Here is a 21888-nt window from a genome sequence, read left to right on the forward strand (position 1 = left end):
TTCCTCTCATTTAAGCTCCGGAGAATAATAGATTAACAAACTCAATTTAAAACGGAAATACCTGAACCTCATCCCCCCCAAATGAAAGTAATAATGAAACCACTTTGTGTCAGGCACTAGGTTAAATGCTTATATTTATTCTCTCACCCAGAAAGTGCTATTGGCATCTCCACTCATCTTACAACCGGTACCATTAGCATCTCCATCTTTTGAATGACACTTCAGTCTAAGGAACAGAGCCATCACAGGCCTTCCTAAGGGCACACAGTATGGAATCAGGATCAAAGCCATTATGGCTGCAGAGCCTACTGCATTCCTAACCAGGACAATACCCCTGCTTATTTTCAGCAGCTCTTCTCAGAAATGTTTCAGATTCACACATCCTGGGAGTCTTCAGGTCCCTGAAGTCAGAGTCTCAACCTAGGAATAAACAACCACTCTTAATTGAAAGTTACAGTATGTCAGACACCATCCTGGAGCTGGTTCTCATACAACTCGCAAGGTAGATATCATTCCCATTTCCCAGTGAGGAAATGGAGACACCACCCTCTCCCCCAGCAAAAGTTTTAAGAGACCATACACCTTCTAAGGCCATACATCTAGAGAGTGATGAGCGGGGTTTCAAACCAGGTGTGACTCCATGTGCAACCTCTCCAGATCAGACACAGCATTCCTTCACAGGACAGGGCTAGGTCATGATACACTGTGCTGGTGACCACAACCATTATGGCAATGGTCTTTAAAAAGTGTAGAGAAAGAAAAGCTAATACTGGAAAACTGAGTTTTTGGTTTCACATAATATATTAGAAGAAAATAAATTAAATTAACAGCAAGAAATTCATTCTTATGGCTTCCCTTCCCTTAGCCTGCCCAGGAAGCAGGGGTTTTTGCATTGATCATTCATTCTCTAGAAGCCAGTGCAGTAGAGTAGAAAGGCGCTTGGCCTGGGGTCAGAGACTTGAGTTTGAGGCCAAGCTTCAGCATTCCCTTGGGTAGGTTGTTCAACCTCCCTGACCTTTAGTTTTCTAGTTTGTACAGTGGGAATTTTAACCATCTTATCTATCTCACTTCAGTGTTGTGAAGATTAAATGAGATCAAAGATATGACAGGACTCTGTATCTGAATGAGATACAGTTGATTACTATTATGTGAGTTACTAAGACTCTTCCACAGAAAAGAGATAAGGATGGTGTGTGTGTGTACTTATGCATATCCATGCATATATATGCATGCATGAATATGCATATAAGTACATATGTATAAGTAAGTTGTGTTGTGCAAGTGAAGAAAAAAAATTAGTCATAGGGCTTCCCTGGTGGCGCAGTGGTTGAGAGTCTGCCCGCTGATGCAGGGGACATGGGTTCGTGCCCCAGTCTGGGAGGATCCTACATGCCATGGAGTGGCTGGGCCCATGAGCCATGGCTGCTGAGCCTGTGCGTCCGGAGCCTGTGCTCCACAATGGGAGAGGCCACAACAGTGAGAGGCCCGTGGTAAGGCAAAAAAAAAAAAAAAAATTAGTCATAATGTCACAGGAAAAGCCCTGTTCGGGTGTGCTAGGGCAAGCCTGCAGGCCTTGATTTTAGCTGCTTAACTAAGCTGCTTATCAGATATACAGATAGTGTTGAAAGACTGCTGCTGTGACCAAGATAAGACGGATAGTAATCCTCAGAGGACTAGTACCAAAGTCTGTGCTGCCACTGGTGACTTCCAGGACCCTCACTGAACAGCGTGCTCCAATCAGAGGGCACTGGGAAAGGAGGTCTTACATTCTGGAGAGAGAGAGAGAGAGAGAGGGAGAGAGGGTATGTGTGTAAGAAAAAAAAAATGAAGGTATCAAATGGAACGTGGGACTCTTTGACGGGTCCTTTAAAAAGAACCAGCACTCAACACCCCTGCACACAATGAGCTTGTTCTTGAGGGACTCTTGGCTGCCTCCTCACCTTGCCTTCCCCTTTTTCTCTCCTTCTTCCCCCAATTCCTCTGCTACCTTTGCTCACTTCTGCTTTTTCTGCTGAAACTTTTCCTTTATTGGATTTGTCACGTCTACTTTGCTTTCCCACTGGTCACTTTTTAAATGCGGCAGCCAAAGTCATCAATATCACTGGCAATTACATCCATACTCAGAATTATTTCTGTGAAGGGACATGCCAGAACACGAGAAGGAAATCTCTTTCTGAGAATTATGCAAGGCGGAATCTCATTTTTAACTGACATGTATGATGAAACACATGCTATCTACCAATGAAATTTAACGCTCAAGTGGCAATATAAAAGGTCTGCAGTTCACATTTCCCTAGACCCATAAAGGGAAGCATATTTTCATTAGACAGATTTTTCAAGTCAATGACCAACTCCCTCCCGTTTCTCCTGAGACTGATGTAAAGCTGGTCCATGTTAATACCACTGGCAGAATACTGTACCTAGAGAGAGGAAGGAGAGGAAGGGTAGATTTAATATTTGTTAGTTTGTGGTACTAGGAGGTAAGATGTGACGCTCATGCCCCGTGCCCCTCAACTCCTAGGTCTTAATAGAAGACAGGAGAGTAAGAAATGGAATCAGCAACAGGAGTCTGCTAATATTTGCTTCCTCTTCCTTCCCTTCCTTTCTTCTGCTTAATAATTAAGTCTAACGTAATGGATAGGATTTCAGAAAACGTATGGCCTAGAAGAGGGGCCAGTCACTTTTCCCGTGAAGAGCCAGAGAGTAAAGATTTTAGGGCTTTGTAATCCATGTGGACTTGGTTGCAACTCCCCAGCTTTGTGGTTGTGTCACAAAAGCAGCCGTAGACAAGTGAACATGGCTGTGTTCCAACACAATTTTATTTATAGACCTTGAAATCTGAAATGTACATAATTTTCACATGTCATAAATAACACTCTTCTTTATAATTTTTTTTTCTGCAGCCACTTAAAAATGTCAAAACTCCCCTTAACTTGTCGACCTTACAGAAACAGGTGGTAAGCCAGATTTGGCCTGTGGGTCACAGTTTGCCAATCCCTGGTCTAGAACTTCTTATATATTAAGAGTATTCTTCACATTAAACCCATGGAAACTGAAGTTATTTAGTCTCTTTTTGCCCATCCTCTTTTCCCTAAGTCCATTATTTTTCCCCACCCCCTCCCTCCTATTCTCATTTACCAGTTCATCACTTCTCTTCTAGCTTCGCCTGTTTGAGCTATGAACCTCAAAAGAGAATAAGGACCATTTGCCAAAGACCCACTTGTAAGCATCCAGCCCTGCAGGGGGCACTAGCAGCGTGAGAGACACAGAACCTGTGGTGACCATGTTGGCCTGGTCTGTAATCCACCCTCCTCTCCCTCTTCCTACCTGGCCGAGCCCACTCCCACAATGGAGGCTGAAAACACCAGTCATCCCTTTCCCACCCTTCCTGACAGAAAAGACATGGGTATGTCTGTGACCCATTCCTGGACAATAAGACTTGAGGAGAAAGAAGTCTATTTGGGTGCTGCTGGGAAAGGTCTTCCTCATGGAAAAATGAGCAGCGGTTGGGGATTGAGAGAGATACAAGAGCAGAAGCCTCACTGTCCCCTTGCTTCCTACTCTTGGATGATGTCATGTAAAGATATGACGTTAGGAGCTGCAATAACCACGAGGGAAGTTCAACAGCTGATCCAGAGGCATAAGGTTGTTAATTCACTGAATCACCCCTGCAACCCTCTCCCTCTGGACTTCATGTTATAGGAGGTAATGAACCCCTGGGATGGGAATTCTGTTACTGTCTTAACACAGACAGCCTTCATTCTTGTGAAGCTTCTGTTGTAATACAGAAAATGAAAAACTATTATAAGAAAACATAAAATACCAAATTTAATAGACCACCACATGATACTAGTTATAATTTTAATGCCTCCTGATTAAGAAAAATCACATACCATCAACTCCCTCCCTGGCAGCTCTGTTCCATCTACGTCAAAATACGTTCCTATCTCTCCCAATAATTACTGCCCTATCTCCACCTTCCACATCACAGGCAAGATTCTTGAAAGTTATCTTACTTTTATCATTATCTTTATTCTCCACTTCCTATTCTGTCATCCTCACTCCTCAAATGGCAGTACCCTGTTTTTCTTTCACCCACACTACTCCATTAAATGCTTTCAGCAGAGTCACCAATGACCTCCATGTTGATAAGCCGAAGCACAGTTTTCAGTTCTTATCTTGCTTGACCTCTCCAAGGTATTGATACTATTCACCATGCCTCCCTGATACCACACTTTCCCAGTTTTCTTTTACTTCTCTCTATCTTTATCTCTGCCTTCTCCTCTACTGATTCTGAACATTAGTGTTCCTCAGTGTTTTTTCCTCATCTGACGCACGCTTCTTAGGCAGTCTCATCTACACCTACAGCTTTAGCTGCTACCTGTAAATTAATGAGGGCACACCTATCGACCTCTCTCTTGAGTTACAGACCCTTGTAACTAAGCTCCTAATGGACAGTTCCACTTGAATGTCTTAAAGGTGGCTTAACCTCAACATGGCCAAGGCAAACCATCATCTACCCCTCATATCTCAGGGAATGGCACTACAGTCTGCCACGTGGCCCAGGTCAGGACCCCAGACATCATCTTGACATCTCCCTCCATGGTCTTGCACATAACATGCATTCACTCTGCCTGCAATGTTCTACCCTTACTTTGCCACATGGAGAATACCTCCTCATCCTTCATGACCCCAGTGAAAAGCCAGCTCTTCTAGGAAGATTCTTCCAATTCTCTCTAACTATAAGTTGCTTTCTCCTCAGCATTTCCTTATTTCTTAGGACACATATCTGTTATAGCCTTTATCATATTATTTATATCCTCTGTATTTCTGTATTTCTCACAGCAGACTGTGAGCTGAAGAACAAGAACTGTGTTTCATTCATCTTTGTATGGCCATTGTCTAACACAGTGCTGGGCACATTCTTGAAGACTGTTGAGAAATATTTGTTGAGTGAAGTAATGAACAGGCACAAAATAATTATTTGTTGGATAGCTGATTACATTAAAGAGAAGAAACTCTAATTCAGATTCATGATTGATAGGCAAATATTCTTTCTAACTCAACACTTTTGTCAATGATTGGATAGCAACACCTACAGAATTTTATGATTTAGAGTTGGAAAAAATATTTATATATATGGTCCAGCTTCTTTACAAACTTGTTAGGGCTCATTTGTAATTAGCAGTACCAAGTTTCCTGTTGACAGTTAACTACTAAAATCCTTCATGTGTTAGTTATTTTAGTAAAGTTAAACATGCCCCCAGGAATTCGAGTAATACTATTCACTTGCTTACAAACATTTTTTCCCCATAGATGAATGTCAATCCAATTCAAATCAAATCATCCCCAATTCTAAACTTCTCACATCCAAATGAATATAATTTTAGCATATTTTACAAGTTTGCTTTATGTCCTATTATTTCATTGCAGTTTGCATCATATTTTCTTAGCAAATACAGTTAGACATCTGGCACTAAGTTTGGGATTTCCCTGGAACAATAATCATTCTTATCACTAGACTTTGTAGGAACCACCATTTGGATGGATTAATGTATTGTTTAATGAAGCAGTGCAGTTACCTTAAGAAATGCTAGTTGTCAAAACTCTCTCTGGACTTCAAGCTGGGTAGACATAGTTACTGGTAATAAATGTCCTCACAATTGCACTTCTGGCTATTTTTCTAAGGAATTTTTACACAGTATTTAGTAAAGTATATTAAAGAAGCTTAATAAGAATTTTTAAAATAGTCTACTTAGACCCTTAGTGAGATTGAAAATGAGTGATTTTACACACTTCTTTTCTTGCTTCACTAATCTTCAGTGCCTAATTGCTAAGGCAAAGTATCTTTTTCTGAGTTCTGTGAAAAAGTTTTTTACTTTTAATTGTACACTAATCAAAAGCCCCCTGCTTCATTTACTAGGCCCTTATTGGTGTTGACTAGTTTCCAGGGAAGCTATTTTCCTGTCACTTAATCAAGAAACTTCCTTTGTTGAAACTAACTCAACATTGTAAACATACATATGTAAAACATACCTCAATTTAAAAAAAAAAGGAACTTTCTTTGTTATTAACACTAAACTAAATAATAGTCCAAAGTCTACATTTTCCAGTGCTGTGGCATAAATGTCATCACACATTACAGTGTAAACCATACTCCCTTCAAACCATCTTTAAATGTTAGTAATTATCTTCCATTTCTATTCCCTTCAAGAATTCTAGTGGAGAAGGGGGAGACCTTCAAGATGATGGAGGATAAGACATGGAGATCACCTTCCTCCCCACAGATACATCAGAAATACATGTACATGTGGAACAACTCCTACAGAACACCTACTGAACGCTGGCAGAAGACCTCAGACCTCCCAAAAGGCAAGAAACTCACCATGTACCGGGGTAGGGCAAAAGAAAAACAAAAAAGACAGAGACAAAAGAATAGGGACGAGACCTGCACCTCTGGGAGGGAGCTGTGAAGGAGGAAAAGTTTCCACACACTAGGAAGGCCCTTCACGGGCGGAGACTGCGGGTGGCAGAGGGGGAAGCTTCGGATTCACAGAGGAGAGCACAGCAACAGGGGTGCGGAGGGCAAAGCGGAGAGATTCCCGCACAGAGGATCGGTGCCGACCGGCACTCACCAGCCTGAGAGGCTTGTCTGCTCACCCTCTGGGGTGGGTGGGGACTGGGAGCTGAGGCTTGGGCTTCAGAGGCCACATCCCAGGGAGAAGACTGGGGTTGGCTGTGTGAACACAGCCTGAAGGGGGCTAGTGCGCCACAGCTAGCTGGGAGGGAGTCCAGGAAAAAGTCTGGACCTGCCAAAGAGGCAAGAGACCATTGTTTCCTGGTGCACGAGGAGAGGGGATTCAGAGCACCGCCTAAACGAGCTCCAGAGACGGTCGCAAGCCACGGCTATCAGGGCGGACCCCAGAGACGGGCATGAGACTCTAAGGCTGCTGCTGCAGCCACCAAGAAGCCTGTGTGCAAGCACAGGTCACTATCCACACTGCCCCTCCCGGGAACCTGTGCAGCCCACCACTGCCAGGGTCCCGTAATCCAGGGACAACTTCTCCGGGAGAATACACGACCTCAGGCTGGAGCGATGTCATGTTGGCCTCTGCTGCCGCAGGCTCGCTCCGCATCTGTACCCCTCTCTCCCCCAGGCCTGAGTGAGCCAGAGCCCCCGAATCAGCTGCTACTTTAACCCTGTCCTGTCTGAGAGAAGAACAGACACCCTCAGGCGACCTTCACACAGAGGCAGAGCCAAATCCAAAGCTGAACCCCAGGAGCTGTGCAAACAAAGAAGAGAAAGAGAAATCTCTCCCAGCATCCTCAGGAGCAGCGGATTAAATCTCCACAATAAACTTAATGTACCCTGCATCTGTGGAATACCTGAATAGCCAATGAATCATCCCAAATTGAGGCAGTGGACTTTGGGAGCACCTGTAGACTTGGGGTTTGCTTTCTGCATCTAATTTGTTTCTGGTTTTATGTTTACCTTAGTTTACTATTTAGAGTTTATTATCATTGGTAGATTTGTTTATTAATTTGCTTGCTCTCTTCCTTTTTTTAATATATAGTTTTTTTTTCCTTTTTCTCTTTTTGTGAGTGTGTATCTGTGTGCCTCTTTCTGTGATTTTGTCTGTATAGCTTTGCTTTTACCATTTGTCCTAGGGTTCTGTCTTTTTTTTTTTTTAGTATGGTTTTTAGCACTTGTTATCATTGGTGGATTTGTTTTTTGGTTTGGTTGCTCTCTTCTTTCTTTTTTTATTACTTTTTAATTTTTTTAATTTTTAATAATTTTGTTTAATTTTTTATTTTAATAAATTTATTTCATTTTATTTTACTTTTTCTTCTTTCTTTTTTTTTTTCCTCCCTTTTCTTCTCAGTGGTGTGGCTGACAGGGCCTTGGTGCTCCAGCCACATGTCAGGACTGTGCCTCTTAGGTGGGAGAGCCAAGTTCAGCACATTGGTCCACCAGACACCTCCCAGCTCCACATAATATCAAACAGTGAAAGCTCTCCCAGAGATCTCCATCTCAACGCTAAGACCCAGCTCCACTCAATGACCAGCAAGCTACAGTGCTGGACACCCTATGCCAAACAACTAGCAAGACAGGAACACAACCCCACTCATTAGCAGAGAGGCTACCTAAAATCATAATAAGGTCACAGACACCACAAAACACACCACTGGATGCGGTTGTGGCCACCAGAAAGACAAGATGCAGCCTCATCAACCAGAACACAGGCACCAGTCCCCTCCACTGTGTAGGAAGCTTACACAACCCACTGAACCAACCTTAGCCACTGGGGGCAGACACCAAAAACAACAGGAACTACGAAACTGCAGCCTGCGAAAAGGAGACCCCAAACACAGTAAGTTAAGTAAAATGAGAAGACAGAGAAACACACAGCAGATGAAGGAGCAAGGCAAAAACCCACCAGACCAAAGAAAAGGAGAGGAAATAGGCAGCCTACCTGAAAAAGAATTCAAAATAATGAGAGTAAAGATGATCCAAAATCTTGGAAATAGAATGGAGAAAATAGAAGAAACGTTTAAAAAGGAACTAGAAGAACTAAAGAGCAAACAAACAATGATGAACAACACAATAAATGAAATTGAAAATTCTCTAGAAGGAATCAATAGCAGAATAACTGAGGCAGAAGAACAGATAAGTGACCTGGAAGATAAAATATGGGAAATAACTACTGCAGAGCAGAATAAAGGAGAAAGAATGAAAAGAAATGAGGACAGTCTCAGAGACCTCTGGGACAACATTAAACGCACTGACATTCGAACTATAGGGGTCCCAGAAGAAGAAGAAGAAGAGAAAAAGAAAGGGACTGAGAAAATATTTGAAGAGATTATAGTTGAAAACTTCCCTAATATGGGAAATAGTCAATCAAGTCCAGGAAGTGCAGAGAGTCCCATACAGGATAAATCCAAGGTGAAACATGCCAAGACACATATTAATCAAACTATCAAAAATTAAATACAAAGAAAACATATTAAAAGCAGCAAGGGAAAAACAACAAATAACATACAAGGGATTCCACATAAGGTTAACAGCCGATCTTGCAGCAGAAACTCTGCAAACCAGAAGGGAGTGGCAGGACATATTTAAGTGATGAAAGGGAAAACCCTACAGCCAAGATTACTCTACCCAGCAGGGAAGCAGCCGCAGAGCACAGGGAGATCAGCTCGGTGCTTTGTGACCGCCTGGAGGGGTGGGATGGGGAGGGTGGGAGGGAGGGAGATGCATGAGGGAAGGGATGTGGGAACAGATGTATATGTATGACTGATTCACTTTGTTATAAAGCAGAAACTAAAAAAAAAAAAAAAAAAAAAAAAAAGGATCTCATTCAGATTCAATGGAGAAATTAAAACCTTCACAGACAAGCAAAAGCTAAGAGAATTCAGCACCACCAAACAAGCTTTACAACAAATGCTAAAGGAACTTCTCTAGGCAGGAAACACAAGAGAAGGAAAAGACCTACAATAACAAACCCAAAACAATTAAGAAAATGGTAATAGGAACATACATATCGATAACTACCTTAAATGTAAATGGATTAAATGCTACAACCAAAAAACATAGACTGGCTGAATGGATACAAAAACCATACCTGTATATTCGCACTCTACAAGAGACCCACTTCAAACCTAGGGGCACATACAGACTGAAAGTGAGGGCATGGAAAAAGATATTCCATGCAAATGGAAATCAAAAGAGAGCTGGAGTAGCAATTCTCATATCAGACAAAATAAACTTTAAAATAAAGACTATTACAAGAAACAAAGAGGGACACTACATAATGATCAAGGGATCAATCCAAGAAGAAGATATAACAATTGTAAATATTTATGCACCCAACATAGGAGCACCTCAATACATAAGGCAAATGCTAACATCCATAAAAGGGGAAATCGACAGTAACACAATCATAGTAGGGGACTTTAACACCCCACTTTCACCAATGGACAGATCATCCAAAATGAAAATAAATAAGGAAACACAAGCTTTAAATGACACATTAAACAAGATGGACTTAATTGATATTTATAGGACATTCCATCCAAAAACAACAGAATACACTTTCTTCTCAAGTGCTCATAGAACATTTTCCAGGATAGATCATATCTTGGGTTCACAAATCAAGCCTTGGTAAATTTAAGAAAGTTGAAATCATATCAAGTATCTTTTCTGACCACAACGCTATGAGACTAGATATCAATTACAGGGAAAAATCTGTAAAAAATACAAACTCATGGCGGCTAAATAATACACTAATAAATAACCAAGAGATCACTGAGGAAATCAAGGGATTTCTGTGCATTAATTTTGTATCCTACTTTACCAAATTCATTGATTAGCTCTAGTAGTTTTCTGGTAGCATATTTAGGAATCTCTCTATATAGGATCATGTCATCTGCAAACAGTGACAGCTTTACTTCTTCTTTTCCAATTTGGATTCCTTTTATTTCTTTTTCTTCTCTAATTGCTGTGGCTAAAACTTCAAAAACTATGTTGAATATTAGTGGTGAGAGTGGACAACCTTGTCTTGCTCCAGATCTTAGAGGAAAAGGTTTCAGTTTTTTGTCATTGAGAACAATGTTGGCTGTGGGTTTGTCATATATAGCCTTTACTATGTTGAGGTAAGTTCCCTCTATGCCTACTTTCTGCAGGGTTTTTATCATAAATGGGTGTTGAATTTTGTAAAAAGCTTTTTCTGCATCTATTGAAATGATCATATGGTTTTTCTCCTTCAATTTGTTAATATGGTTTATCACATTGATTGATTTGCATATATTGAAGAATCCTTGCAATCCTGGAATAAACCCCACTTGGTCATGGTGTATGATCCTTTTAATGTGCTGTTGGATTCTGTTTGCTAGTATTCTGTTGAGGATTTTTGCATCTATGTTCATCAGTGATATTGGCCTGTAGTTTTCTTTGTGACATCTTTGTCTGGTTTTGCTCTCAGGGTGATGGTGGCCTCGTAGAATAAGTTTGGGAGTGTTCCTTCCTCTGCTATATTTTGGAATAGTTTAAGAAGGACAGGTGTTCGCTCTTCTCTAAATGTTTGATAGAATTCGCCTGTGAAGCCATCTGGTTCTGGGCTTTTGTTTGCTGGAAGATTTTTAATCACAGTCTCAATTTCAGTGCTTGTGATTGGTCTGTTTATATCTTCTATTTCTTCCTGGTTCAGTCTTGGAAAGTTGTGCTTTTCTAAGGATGTGTTCATTTCTTCCAGGTTGTGTATTTTATTGACATATACTTGCTTGTAGTAATCTCTCATGATCCTTTGTATTTCTGCAGTGTCAGTTGTTACTTCTTTTACATTTCTGTTTCTATTGATTTGAGTCTTCTCCCTTTTTTTCTTGATGAGTCTGGCTAATGGTTTATCAATTTTGTTTATCTTCTCAAAGAACCAGCTTTTAGTTTTGTTGATCTTTGCTATAGTTTCCTTCATTTCTTTTTCATTTATTTGTGATCTGATTTTTATTATTTCTTTCCTTCTGCTAACTTTGTTGTTTTTTTAATCTTCTTTCTCTAATTGCTTTGGGTGTGAGATTAGGTTGTTTATTTGAGACATGTCTTGTTTCTTTTTATATATATATAAATTTATTTATTTATTTATTTTTGGCCATGTTGGGTCTTCATTGCTGCGCGTAGGCTTTCTCTAGTTGCGGCGAGTGGGGGCTACTCTTCATTGTGGTGCGTGGGCTTCTCATTGTGGTGGCTTCTCTTCTTGCAGAGCACAGGCTCTAGGTCCACGGGCTTCAGTAGTTGTGGCACATGGGCTCTGTAGTTGTGGCTCATGGGCTTAGTTGCTCCACGTCATGTGGGATCTTCCCAGACCAGGGCTAGAACCCATGTCCCCTGCAGTGGCAGGCGGATTCCTAACCACTGCACCACCAGGGAAGTCCCATTTCTTGTTTCTTGAAGTAGGATTGTATTGCTATAAACTTCCCTCTTAGAACTGCTTTTGTTGCATCCCATAGGTTTTGGGTCATCGTGTTTTCATTGTCATTTGTTTCTAGGTATTTTTTGATTTCCTCTTTGATTTCTTCAGTGATCTCTTGGTTAATTAATAGTGTATTTTTAGCCTCCATGTGTTTGTATTTTTTACAGATTTATTTTTCTCCTGTAACTGATATCTAGTCTCATAGCATTGTGTTTGGAAAAGACACTTGATACAATTTCAATTTTCTTAAGTTTACCAAGGCTTGATTTGTGACCCAAGATATGATCTATCCTGGAAAATGTTCTATGAGCACTTGAGAAGAAAGTGTATTCTGTTGTTTTTGGATGGAATGTCCTATAAATATCAATTAAGTCCATCTTGTTTAATGTGTCATTTAAAGCTTGTGTTTCCTTATTTATTTTCATTTTGGATGATCTGTCCATTGGTGAAAGTGGGGTGTTAAAGTCCCCTACTATGATTGTGTTACTGTCGATTTCCCCTTTTATGGATGTTAGCATTTGCCTTATGTATTGAGGTGCTCCTATGTTGGGTGCATAAATATTTACAATTGTTATATCTTCTTCTTGGATTGATCCCTTGATCATTATGTAGTGTCCCTCTTTGTTTCTTGTAATAGTCTTTATTTTAAAGTTTATTTTGTCTGATATGAGAATTGCTACTCCAGCTCTCTTTTGATTTCCATTTGCATGGAATATCTTTTTCCATGCCCTCACTTTCAGTCTGTATGTGCCCCTAGGTCTGAAGTGGGTCTCTTGTAGGTGCATATATACAGGTATGGTTTTTGTATCCATTCAGCCAGTCTATGTTTTTTGGTTGTAGCATTTAATACATTTACATTTAAGGTAGTTATCGATATGTGTGTTCCTATTACCATTTTCTTAATTCTTTTGGGTTTGTTATTGTAGGTCTTTACTTTCTCTTGTGTTTCCTGCCTAGAGAAGTTCCTTTAGTATTTGTTGTAAAGCTGGTTTGGTGGTGCTGAATTCTCTTAGCTTTTGCCTGTCTGTGAAGGTTTTAATTTCTCCATTGAATCTGAATGAGATCCTTGTTGGGTAGAGTAATCTTGGTTGTAGGTTTTTACCTTTCATCACTTTAAATATGTCCTGCCACTCCCTTCTGGCTTGCAGAGATTTAAAGATGATACAAACAGATGGAGAGATATACCATGTTCTTGGATGGGAAGAATCAACATTGTGAAAATGACTATACTACCCAAAGCAATCTACAGATTCAATGCAATCCCTATCAAGCTACCAATGGCATTTTTCACAGAACCAGACAAAAACTTCACAATTTGCATGGAAACACAAAAGACCCCGAACAGCCAAAGCAATCCTGAGAAAGAAAAATGGAGCTGGAGGAATCAGGCTCCCTGACTTCAGACTATACTACAAAGCTACAGTAATCAAGACAGTATGGTACTGGCACAAAATCAGAAATATAGATCAATGGAACAGGATAGAAAGCCCATAGATAAACCCACCCACCTATGGTCACCTTATCTCTGATAAAGGAGGCAAGAATATACAATGGAGAAAAGACAGCCTCTTCAATAAGTGGTGCTGGGAAAACTGGACAGCTTCATGTAAAAGAAAGAAATTAGAACACTTCCTAACACCATACAGAAAAATAAACTCAAGATGGATTAAAGACCTAAATAGAAGACCAGACACTATAAAACTCTTAGAGGAAAACATAGGCAGAACACTCTAGGACAAAAATCACAGAAAAATCCTTTTTGACCCACCTCCTAGAGAAATGGAAATAAAAACAAAAATAAACAAATGGGACCTAATGAAACTTCAAAGCTTTTGCCCAGCAAAGGAAACCATAAACAAAACAAAAAGACAACCCTCAGAATGGGAGAAAATATTTGCAAATGAAGCAACTGTCAAAGAATTAATCTCCAAAATTTACAAGCAGCTCATGCAGCTCAATATCAAAAAAACAAACAACCCAATCCAAAAATGGGCAGAAGACCTAAATAGACATTTCTCCAAAGAAGATATACAGATTGCCAACAAACACATGAAAGGATGCTCAACATCACTAATCATTAGAGAAATGCAAATCAAAACTACAATGAGGTATCACCTCACACCAGTCAGAATGGCCATCATCAAAAAATCTACAAACAATAAATGCTGGAGAGGGTGTGGAGAAAAGGGAACCCTCTTGCACTGTTGGTCAGATGTAAATTGATACAGCCACTATGGAGAACAGTATGGAGGTTCCTTAAAAAACTAAAAATAGAACTACCATACGACCCAGCAATCCCACTACTGGGCATATACCCTGAGAAAAACATAATTCAAAAAGAGTCATGTACCACAAAGTTCATTGCAGCTCTATTTACAATAGCCAGGACATGGAAGCAACCTATGTGTCCATTGACCGATGAATGGATAAAGGAGATGTGGCATATATATACAATGGAATATTACTCAGCCATAAAAAGAAACGAAATTGAATTATTTGTAGTAAGGTGGATGGACCTAGAGTCTGTCATACATAGTGAAGTAAGTCAGAAAGAGAAAAGCAAATACTGTATGCTAACACATATATATGGAATCTGAAAAAAAAAGAAGTTTCTGAAGAACCTAGGGGCAGGACAGGAATAAAGACACAGATGTAGAGAATGGACTTGAGGACACGGGGTGGGGGAAGGGTAAGCTGGGGTGAAGTGAGAGAGTGGCGTGGACATATATACACTACCAAATGTAGAACAGATAGCTAGTGGGAAGCAGCCACATAGCACAGGGAGATCGGCTCCGTGCTTTGTGATCACCTAGAGGCGTGGGATAGGGAGGGTGGGAGGGAGACACAAGAGGGAGGAGATGTGAGGATATATGTATATGTATAGCTGATTCACTTTGTTATAAAGCAGAAACTAACACACCACTGTAAAGAAATTATACTCCAATAAAGATGTTAAAAAAGAAATTCAAGTGGAAAACTTGACATAAATAATGATAGCTTTATTCAAATATCAATTAACAAATATGTATAAAGTTTCTACTTAGCTGTGCCAAATAGTAGCGTGTAATATGAGTAACTTCTCCCCCTTCCAAAGAACAGGAGGAGCAGAAGCAGGATGGGTATCCCCACGCCCAGCTGCAAAAGAGTTTGAAAAGGTTTATTTCTCACATAGGGAGGCTTTCTGGTTAGAGCAGGATGGGCTCTGAAGCTGGTCTGCAGATGGCTTGAGAGAGAAGGGAAAGAAGGCTGGCTTTGGGGTGTTCATGATGATTAGGGGGTGGGGCTGGGGAGAGTGTTCCCATGCATGATGTAGGGCTTGCACAGCACCAAAGGAAGGAGCACCCAGGCTTTCTTATCAAGTTTCTCAGATGTGGGACCAAGAGGAAGGGGAGTGCTGAAGCTTGAAATCTGTCAGCAAACATAAAAAATGGGGCATACTCTGTGTTACAATAATTAGAAATGGATCGGAACCCAGTATATAAGTTGCTACAATAAGATCATAATGTGACAATAATGTTACATAGTAAACAACCCCCAAATCTTAATGGCATACAAAAATAAATGTTTAAAATAAATAGGGACTTCCCTGGTGGCACAGTGGTTAAGAATCCGCCTGCCAATGCAGGGGACGTGAGTTTGATCCTTGGCCCGTGAAGATCCCACATGCCGCGGAGGAACAAGCCTGTGCACCACAACTACTGAGCCTGCACTCTAGAGCCCACGAGCCACAACTACTGAGCCCACACGCCACAACTACTGAAGCCCACGCTCTGCAATGAGAGAGCCATCGCGATGAGAAGCCCCTGCACCGCAATGAAGAGTAGCCCCCGCTCGCCGCAACTAGAGAAAGCCCGCGTGCAGCAGCAAAGACCCGATGCAGCCATAAATAAATAAATACATACATTTATTAAATAAATACATTAAAAAAATAAACGTTTGTTCCTCTCATGGCTGGAGTCAACAAGACAAGCTCTGCTGATCTTGCCTGAACCTATTCACCTGTGTGAGTCATCTGTGAGCAGATCTCAGCTGGCTTTGCTTAAGGTGACTGTGGTGACTCATCTCTGCGCCATGCCTCGTCCTCCAACAGGCTAGCACAGCCACACTATCATGGCAAAGGCAGAGGTGGAAGAGTAGGCAAATCCAATCACACACGTATGTTTTTTACTTCTGCTTGTAGGAGTTTTGCTAAATTCTTATTGAACAAGAAAACTACATGGCCAAGCCTAGAGTTACAGCTGGAAAGCAAAAGATATATAGACAACAGTGAAGCTTTGGGACCATTTTTGCAATCCACAGCATGAATGGATTACTAACATATCACAACCTCTTATCCTGCTTTACAGTACCAAGAGAAGGAAAGTAAATTCAATGAGCTACTTACTATCAAGTGCCAGCACTGTACGTGGAATTAGGACTATGAAAATAAATGAGATAGTGCTAAAGAGCTCAGTCTGATATTGGGGAAAATTTAAATAAATTAGTACATTATTAAAATAAATTAAAATTCAGTGTAAGTGTTAACAACAGATATTTTAATGAGGTGGCACAGAAAAGACACAGATTAACTCTTTCACCTCCTTTACCATATATTTCACAGCCAATTTAATGAATTTTATTGTAATCAAATTTCCTCTTGATTCTGAGAACATGAAGAAAAAGCTGACTGAGGTTCCCCAAAGAATAGCCTCATAAAAATGCAGTCTCTTTAAAAACAAAACTAAATTGTAAGTACTATTAGGCTAGCAGAAAGTCATTTGATTCTTTTGTTGCTCAGTTACACTTAGTAGTCATCCAGTTTCAACCAAAATTTATTGTGTGCCTACCTGTGCAAGCTCTTTTGCTGGGAATTTGCTAGGATTTGGGGATGCCTGGCAAAGATGACTTTAAAAAAATGGTATCTGCCTTCCAAATAACTTAGTCCTACTTACTCCGAAGTCCGTTGCATAAAACATATACAAGCAGAGCCATTGTGCTTAAAGTAGAAGTTGGGAGCCTGGAGCTCCCTCCAGCCCAGGCCACTCCTGAGGACACCGTTTGGTGACTTGAAGATTCTCTAGTCTAATCCATGTCACTAGTGTACAGTCACATTGCTGGAAACATGTGCCCTTTGTCTCTTCAGTGCTCTCTTATATGTAGACATATGGTGACCCACTCCATACAGAGACTTAATGTAATGTAGCATTAGATGAAGCCTGGATTAGAGCTATGTTAGACCTCAAATAGAAAGGAGCTCTGAATATAGCTCACAAATTTTCAGGTCATTAGCTGTAAATGGAACCATAATTGGTGAGCGGTTATTCTAGCACAGTTTGGGAATAAGAAGGTGAGTTAATCTTCCAGCTTATGGCAGATAGCTTCTTAAACTTTGATATGGAATTCTTTGAGACTTAAAGATAGGGATATAAATACTTTGCTGGATTTTCTCCATTAGTCAAGATTGTTTAAGAGGGAAAAGTTTGCCATTGTTCTGAAATATTTTTTCCTCTAATTAATCCACATTATTTTTAGGGAACTTTGCCTAGGAGGGAGACTAATTCCTTATGTTCCTTCCCTCTCTTTTAGGTCCTACTCCCATAGCTTTAAACTGTCACTTGGAATCTTTTGGGAGGGCGGAACAGAAGTGGGCAGAGTGTTTGGAAACCGGACTGAAAAATTCTCCATAAAACATTACCATCCTATAAATGGTTCTGTCTGGATGGATTCCTTGAGATGTGTTTTATTTCCACTGAAAACTCAAAAACTTTGAAACATTCACCGTTCACCTCTCAAAACTTGATGGGGAAAATATTCATCATCTGAAGTATTCAAGAAAAGCTTGAAGAAATAAAAGAAACCAGTTGTTCTCCGGACCACCTTAGGAGGCAGAAGTTCCCAGAGAGCCTTCAGGGCTCGTTGGGAAGGGAACCCAAGATGGGTGTTAAGAGCCTGACCAAACGATGTTCTTCTGTTTAGAAAAGAAGAGGTGGGGGATGGACGGTGCCCAAAGCTAGCGGGTCAGTGTCACTTTCTTCCTCCTTTGCCCCGCTCTTCTCCTTCTTCTCTGTCCTGCGTGTCCTCACTTTCTCACCAGCCCCCCGACTGCGCATCCTCGCACTTCGCATCCTCCTAACCCCCTCGTCCGTGCGGGCCCGGCGACTACGCCCACCCACCCAGGACCGGGTCGGCCCAGGGCTCCTTCTCGTCCCCAGTCCCGAAGCTCACGCCTCTCTCTCTGCCGCCCACGCTCCCCGCTCCGGCCGCCCCCATACTTCCCGGCCAAAGGGGATCCCAGCCAAGTAGGCCGCCCCGGCCTCGGCCCTCCCCCACCCGGGCCAAGCAGACCATAAAGCGCCCTGCCCAGCCGCCAGCGCACTCAGCTCCGCGGCGCCAGGAAGCGAGCACCGCCCCCGACGGCAGCCCGGACGCCGCGCTCGCCTCACCTGCGCTGCGCGCTGGAAGCCCGACCGAGGGGCCGCGCGCTGTCCGCACTCCCAGGCAGGGCCCGCGGAGCCGTGAGTCCCGAGCTCCCGCGGGGAGCAGGAAAAGCCAACATGCTGGCCCCGCGCGGAGCCGCCTTGCTCCTGCTGAACCTGGCCCTGCAGCCGTGGCTGGGGGCCGGCGCCCAGGCCACCCCCCAGGGTAAGTGGGAGCGAGCCGGGGCGGGAGCCACAGGCCAGGGTCCCCCCGGTCACGGAGCCCGCCGTCCCGCGCTCCCCTTGGGCGAACGGAGGGACCAGCTCCGCGCGCGGCTTGGCCCCTGGCTTCTGGGGCCTCGCTCGGCACCTCTCTCTTTTTTACTGTGATTGGAAACGATAATTAAAGATTAGAATTTTCGGAGATTCGATTATCCAGCGATGAGACCAATTCCCTATACAATAGTTTGGGGGATGCAAAACTTATTTTCAGGCTAGGCAAAAACGTGGGGTTTCCAAGCTTATGGCGCGGCCCTAGACCTCGAACACGTTCTGTTTGAAGTAGGGTGAAATCCGAATTCCGTCCCCCGCGGCTCTCTCTGGCCGGCCCTCCACTCAGCCCAGCATCCTAAATCCTTCGACGCGGCAGGAGCGATGTTCCGACCAGGTGGTCTGAGGCTGATATCCCCAAGAAGGGTGCAGTATTGCTGTATTGCCCTGCCACTCGCCTTTTTCTGCTCCAACTTTGCTGGGACCCCAAAGCCTCCTTTGGGAGTTGGCTTGGTCTCTTGATTCTTGAGATAAATTGAACTGGAAGGCTGAGAAATGGGTCTTTCTCTACAAAGAGGTTAATAAGTTGACTAATAATTTGAAAAGCCACCTGGATGATCAGTCTTCAAACCCCTTTGTGAGATGGGGTGAAAAGAACTGTTGGGCAGAAAGCACTTAAGCTTAAACAGAATTTTGGAAAGACCAAAAGGAAGAAATTATTTAAGCAAGAAAACATTTTAGGGCTTTAACTAGCTATCCAGTGACGACCTTCATCTGTTTGAATTGATGCCTGGGGTTAATTTTTACTGACTAAGGAAATAAAGCTGGAAGAGACACGCAACTTGAAGTAAAAATTGCTAATTCTAGGAAGGCAGAATGAAGAATGCCTGTGCTGGTGGTCTCCATTCCCTTCCCCTCCCACTGCAGTAATTACCCATTTAAACTTTGCATTTCACCAGATAACTCATTTTGATTCCAGACCAGGCAACCAGAATTGTGTTTTCAGGGAATACTGAACAGCTTTTAGTTTGGGTTGAAATGTTTAAAATGCTGTACTTTATAGTATTTATTCATTGTGACCTTGCTTCTAGGAAGGTAAGAAAGGAAGCCTTTTTAAAAAATTAATGTATAATTGGCATAAAATGTTATATTAGTTTCAGGTGTACAACATAATGATTTGATAATTGTATACACCGCAAAATGATCGCCACAGTAAGTCCAGTTAACATCCATTGCCACACGTGACTACAGATTTTTTTCTTGTGATGAGAAAGTTGTGATGGACGCAGTTTGTTTTCATATCTTGGCTATTGTAGATAGTGCTGTGATGAATAACTCCATATATCTTTCAGAGTTAATGGTTTTGTTTTCTTTGGCTAAATACCCAGGAGTGGGATTGCTGGATCATATAAGGTAGTTCTGTTTTTAATTTTTTGAGAAACCTTCATACTGTTTTCCATAGTAGCTGCCCCAACTTACATTCCCACCAATGGTGTACAAGGGTTCCCTTTTTCCCACCTCCTCACCAACACTTGCTGTTTCCCATCTTTTTGCTAATAGCCATTCTAACTGGTGTGAGGTGATATCTCACTGTGGTTTTGATTTGCATTTTCCTCATGATTAGTGATGTTGGGCATCTTTTCATGTATATGTTGGCCATCTGTCTGTCTCCTTTGCAAAAATGTTTATTCAGATTTTCTGCCCACTTTTAAATATGTTTGGTTGTGATTTTTTGTTGTTTTGTTTGTTTTTGCTATTGAGTTGTATGAGTTTTTTATATATTTTGGATATTAACCCCTTTTCAGAGATGTGATTTGCAGATGTCTTCTCCCATTCCATAGGTTGCCCTTTCATTTTGTTGGTTTCCTTTGCTGTGCAGAAGCTTTTTAGTTTGATGTAGTTCCACTTGTTTACTTTTGCCTTTGTTGCCTTTGCTTTTGGTGTCAGAAAGGAAGCTTTTGACACAGTTAAAAAGTTTTCTTATTGCAAACATTATTTAACATATTTGAATTCATGGGTATAATATTTTGTGTTATATGAATTCTTGACATTTGAACACACAACTTCATGGTGTGTTGCAGGTATGCATTTTGCTTCTCCTTGGACAGAGCTGCCTGTTTTATGGAGACTTGAAATCAGGCTATACCTAAATTATTTGGTTAATTTAATTGCTGTAGATGATCTGATTAAGTCAAGTTTCTGATAGATTCTTTATTGAGTTGATTGGTTTGCAATTATCAGCTGAGCTGAATAATTTGCTTATCTCCTTTTTCCTCTGAGCTGCCTTGCTAGTCTTATTGGTAAGTATTCGATTTTCATACAGTGATGGTTGGGCTCATTGGTAGCAGTAATTTCACCTGTAACACTAGAAGGTTGTGCTTAGATCCTGGCGCTATTACTAAAGCGTAATAACATTAGTAGAAATTTGTGGTGTCTCATTTCCTTTTCAAAACACTCTCCAAACTCATTACTAACTAATCCCAACTTGGCCTCTTGGGAGTTAAGCCAGTGGATTAGAGGAACCCTACAGATTGAAATGCGGTAAATTTAGTTTCAGCTGAATTATGAAGTAATCATGGTCAAAGCAAAAATCAGGAATACCAAGAGTTTACTTTTGCATGCAGTTCCCATACTTTTAAACACACATCTCTTTCCTGAAGATGTCTTGTCCTGAATGGAACTTTTAAATATATTACCTTATTTCCCTTTGCTCCCACTGGTGGAAATGTAAAGTTTCCAGTTCTCTGGAAATTTAAAAATTCTATGCCCCTTTTGAAGTACAGTGGGCAGCAGTCCTCATGTTTGGGGAATGTGGGATGCTAGAAAGAACATAATAGATATTCTGCTTTCCAGCACTGCTAGTAGTAAAATCATTATTGTATAAGGTTCTTGATACACATGAAAGAAACAATACAGATCCAATCTGAAGACATATCATCTTTTAAAAGGAGTAGACATTCATTAATAACTAGGCTTTTGCCTGTTTTTTATAATTTTATTTTTTCTTACGAAAGCAACACCTGTTCATTGTAAAAAAAAATTGGATAAGTAAAAGCAAATGAAATTAAAAATGTATAATTATTCAACCCAGAGATAGCTACTATTCTTGTTACCATTTTGTCAAATTGTTTTTCAAATCTTTTTCTGGGCAAATACATATCTCAAATGGGGTCATGTTATACATGTAATTTTATCATCTGTCTCCACTTAATATATCATGAGCTTTTTCCCATATCTAAGTATTCAGCTGCATTATC

The 21888-nt window shown here is 41.2% G+C and overlaps 2 protein-coding genes across 2 annotated transcripts in view; both read left to right on the top strand.

Annotated features, from left to right (window-relative positions):
- CMYA5 (cardiomyopathy associated 5) overlaps positions 1 to 8091 on the top strand; it is a 325210-nt gene extending 317119 nt beyond the window's left edge. Inside the window, exon 3 of the mRNA XM_081232029.1 lies at positions 7884 to 8091. Within this exon, the coding sequence (XP_081088155.1) occupies positions 7884 to 7996 (113 nt within the window). The 3' untranslated portion in view covers positions 7997 to 8091. The remainder of the gene's footprint in view (positions 1 to 7883) is intronic.
- A 10144-nt stretch (positions 8092 to 18235) lies between these two features.
- THBS4 (thrombospondin 4) overlaps positions 18236 to 21888 on the top strand; it is a 53368-nt gene continuing 49715 nt past the window's right edge. The window contains exon 1 of the mRNA XM_081232034.1: positions 18236 to 18587. Coding sequence (XP_081088160.1) covers positions 18500 to 18587 — 88 coding nt within the window. The 5' untranslated portion in view covers positions 18236 to 18499. The remainder of the gene's footprint in view (positions 18588 to 21888) is intronic.

Source organism: Mesoplodon bidens (genome assembly GCF_964165515.1).
Source record: "Mesoplodon bidens genome assembly, chromosome: 4".
NCBI lineage: Eukaryota > Metazoa > Chordata > Mammalia > Artiodactyla > Ziphiidae > Mesoplodon > Mesoplodon bidens.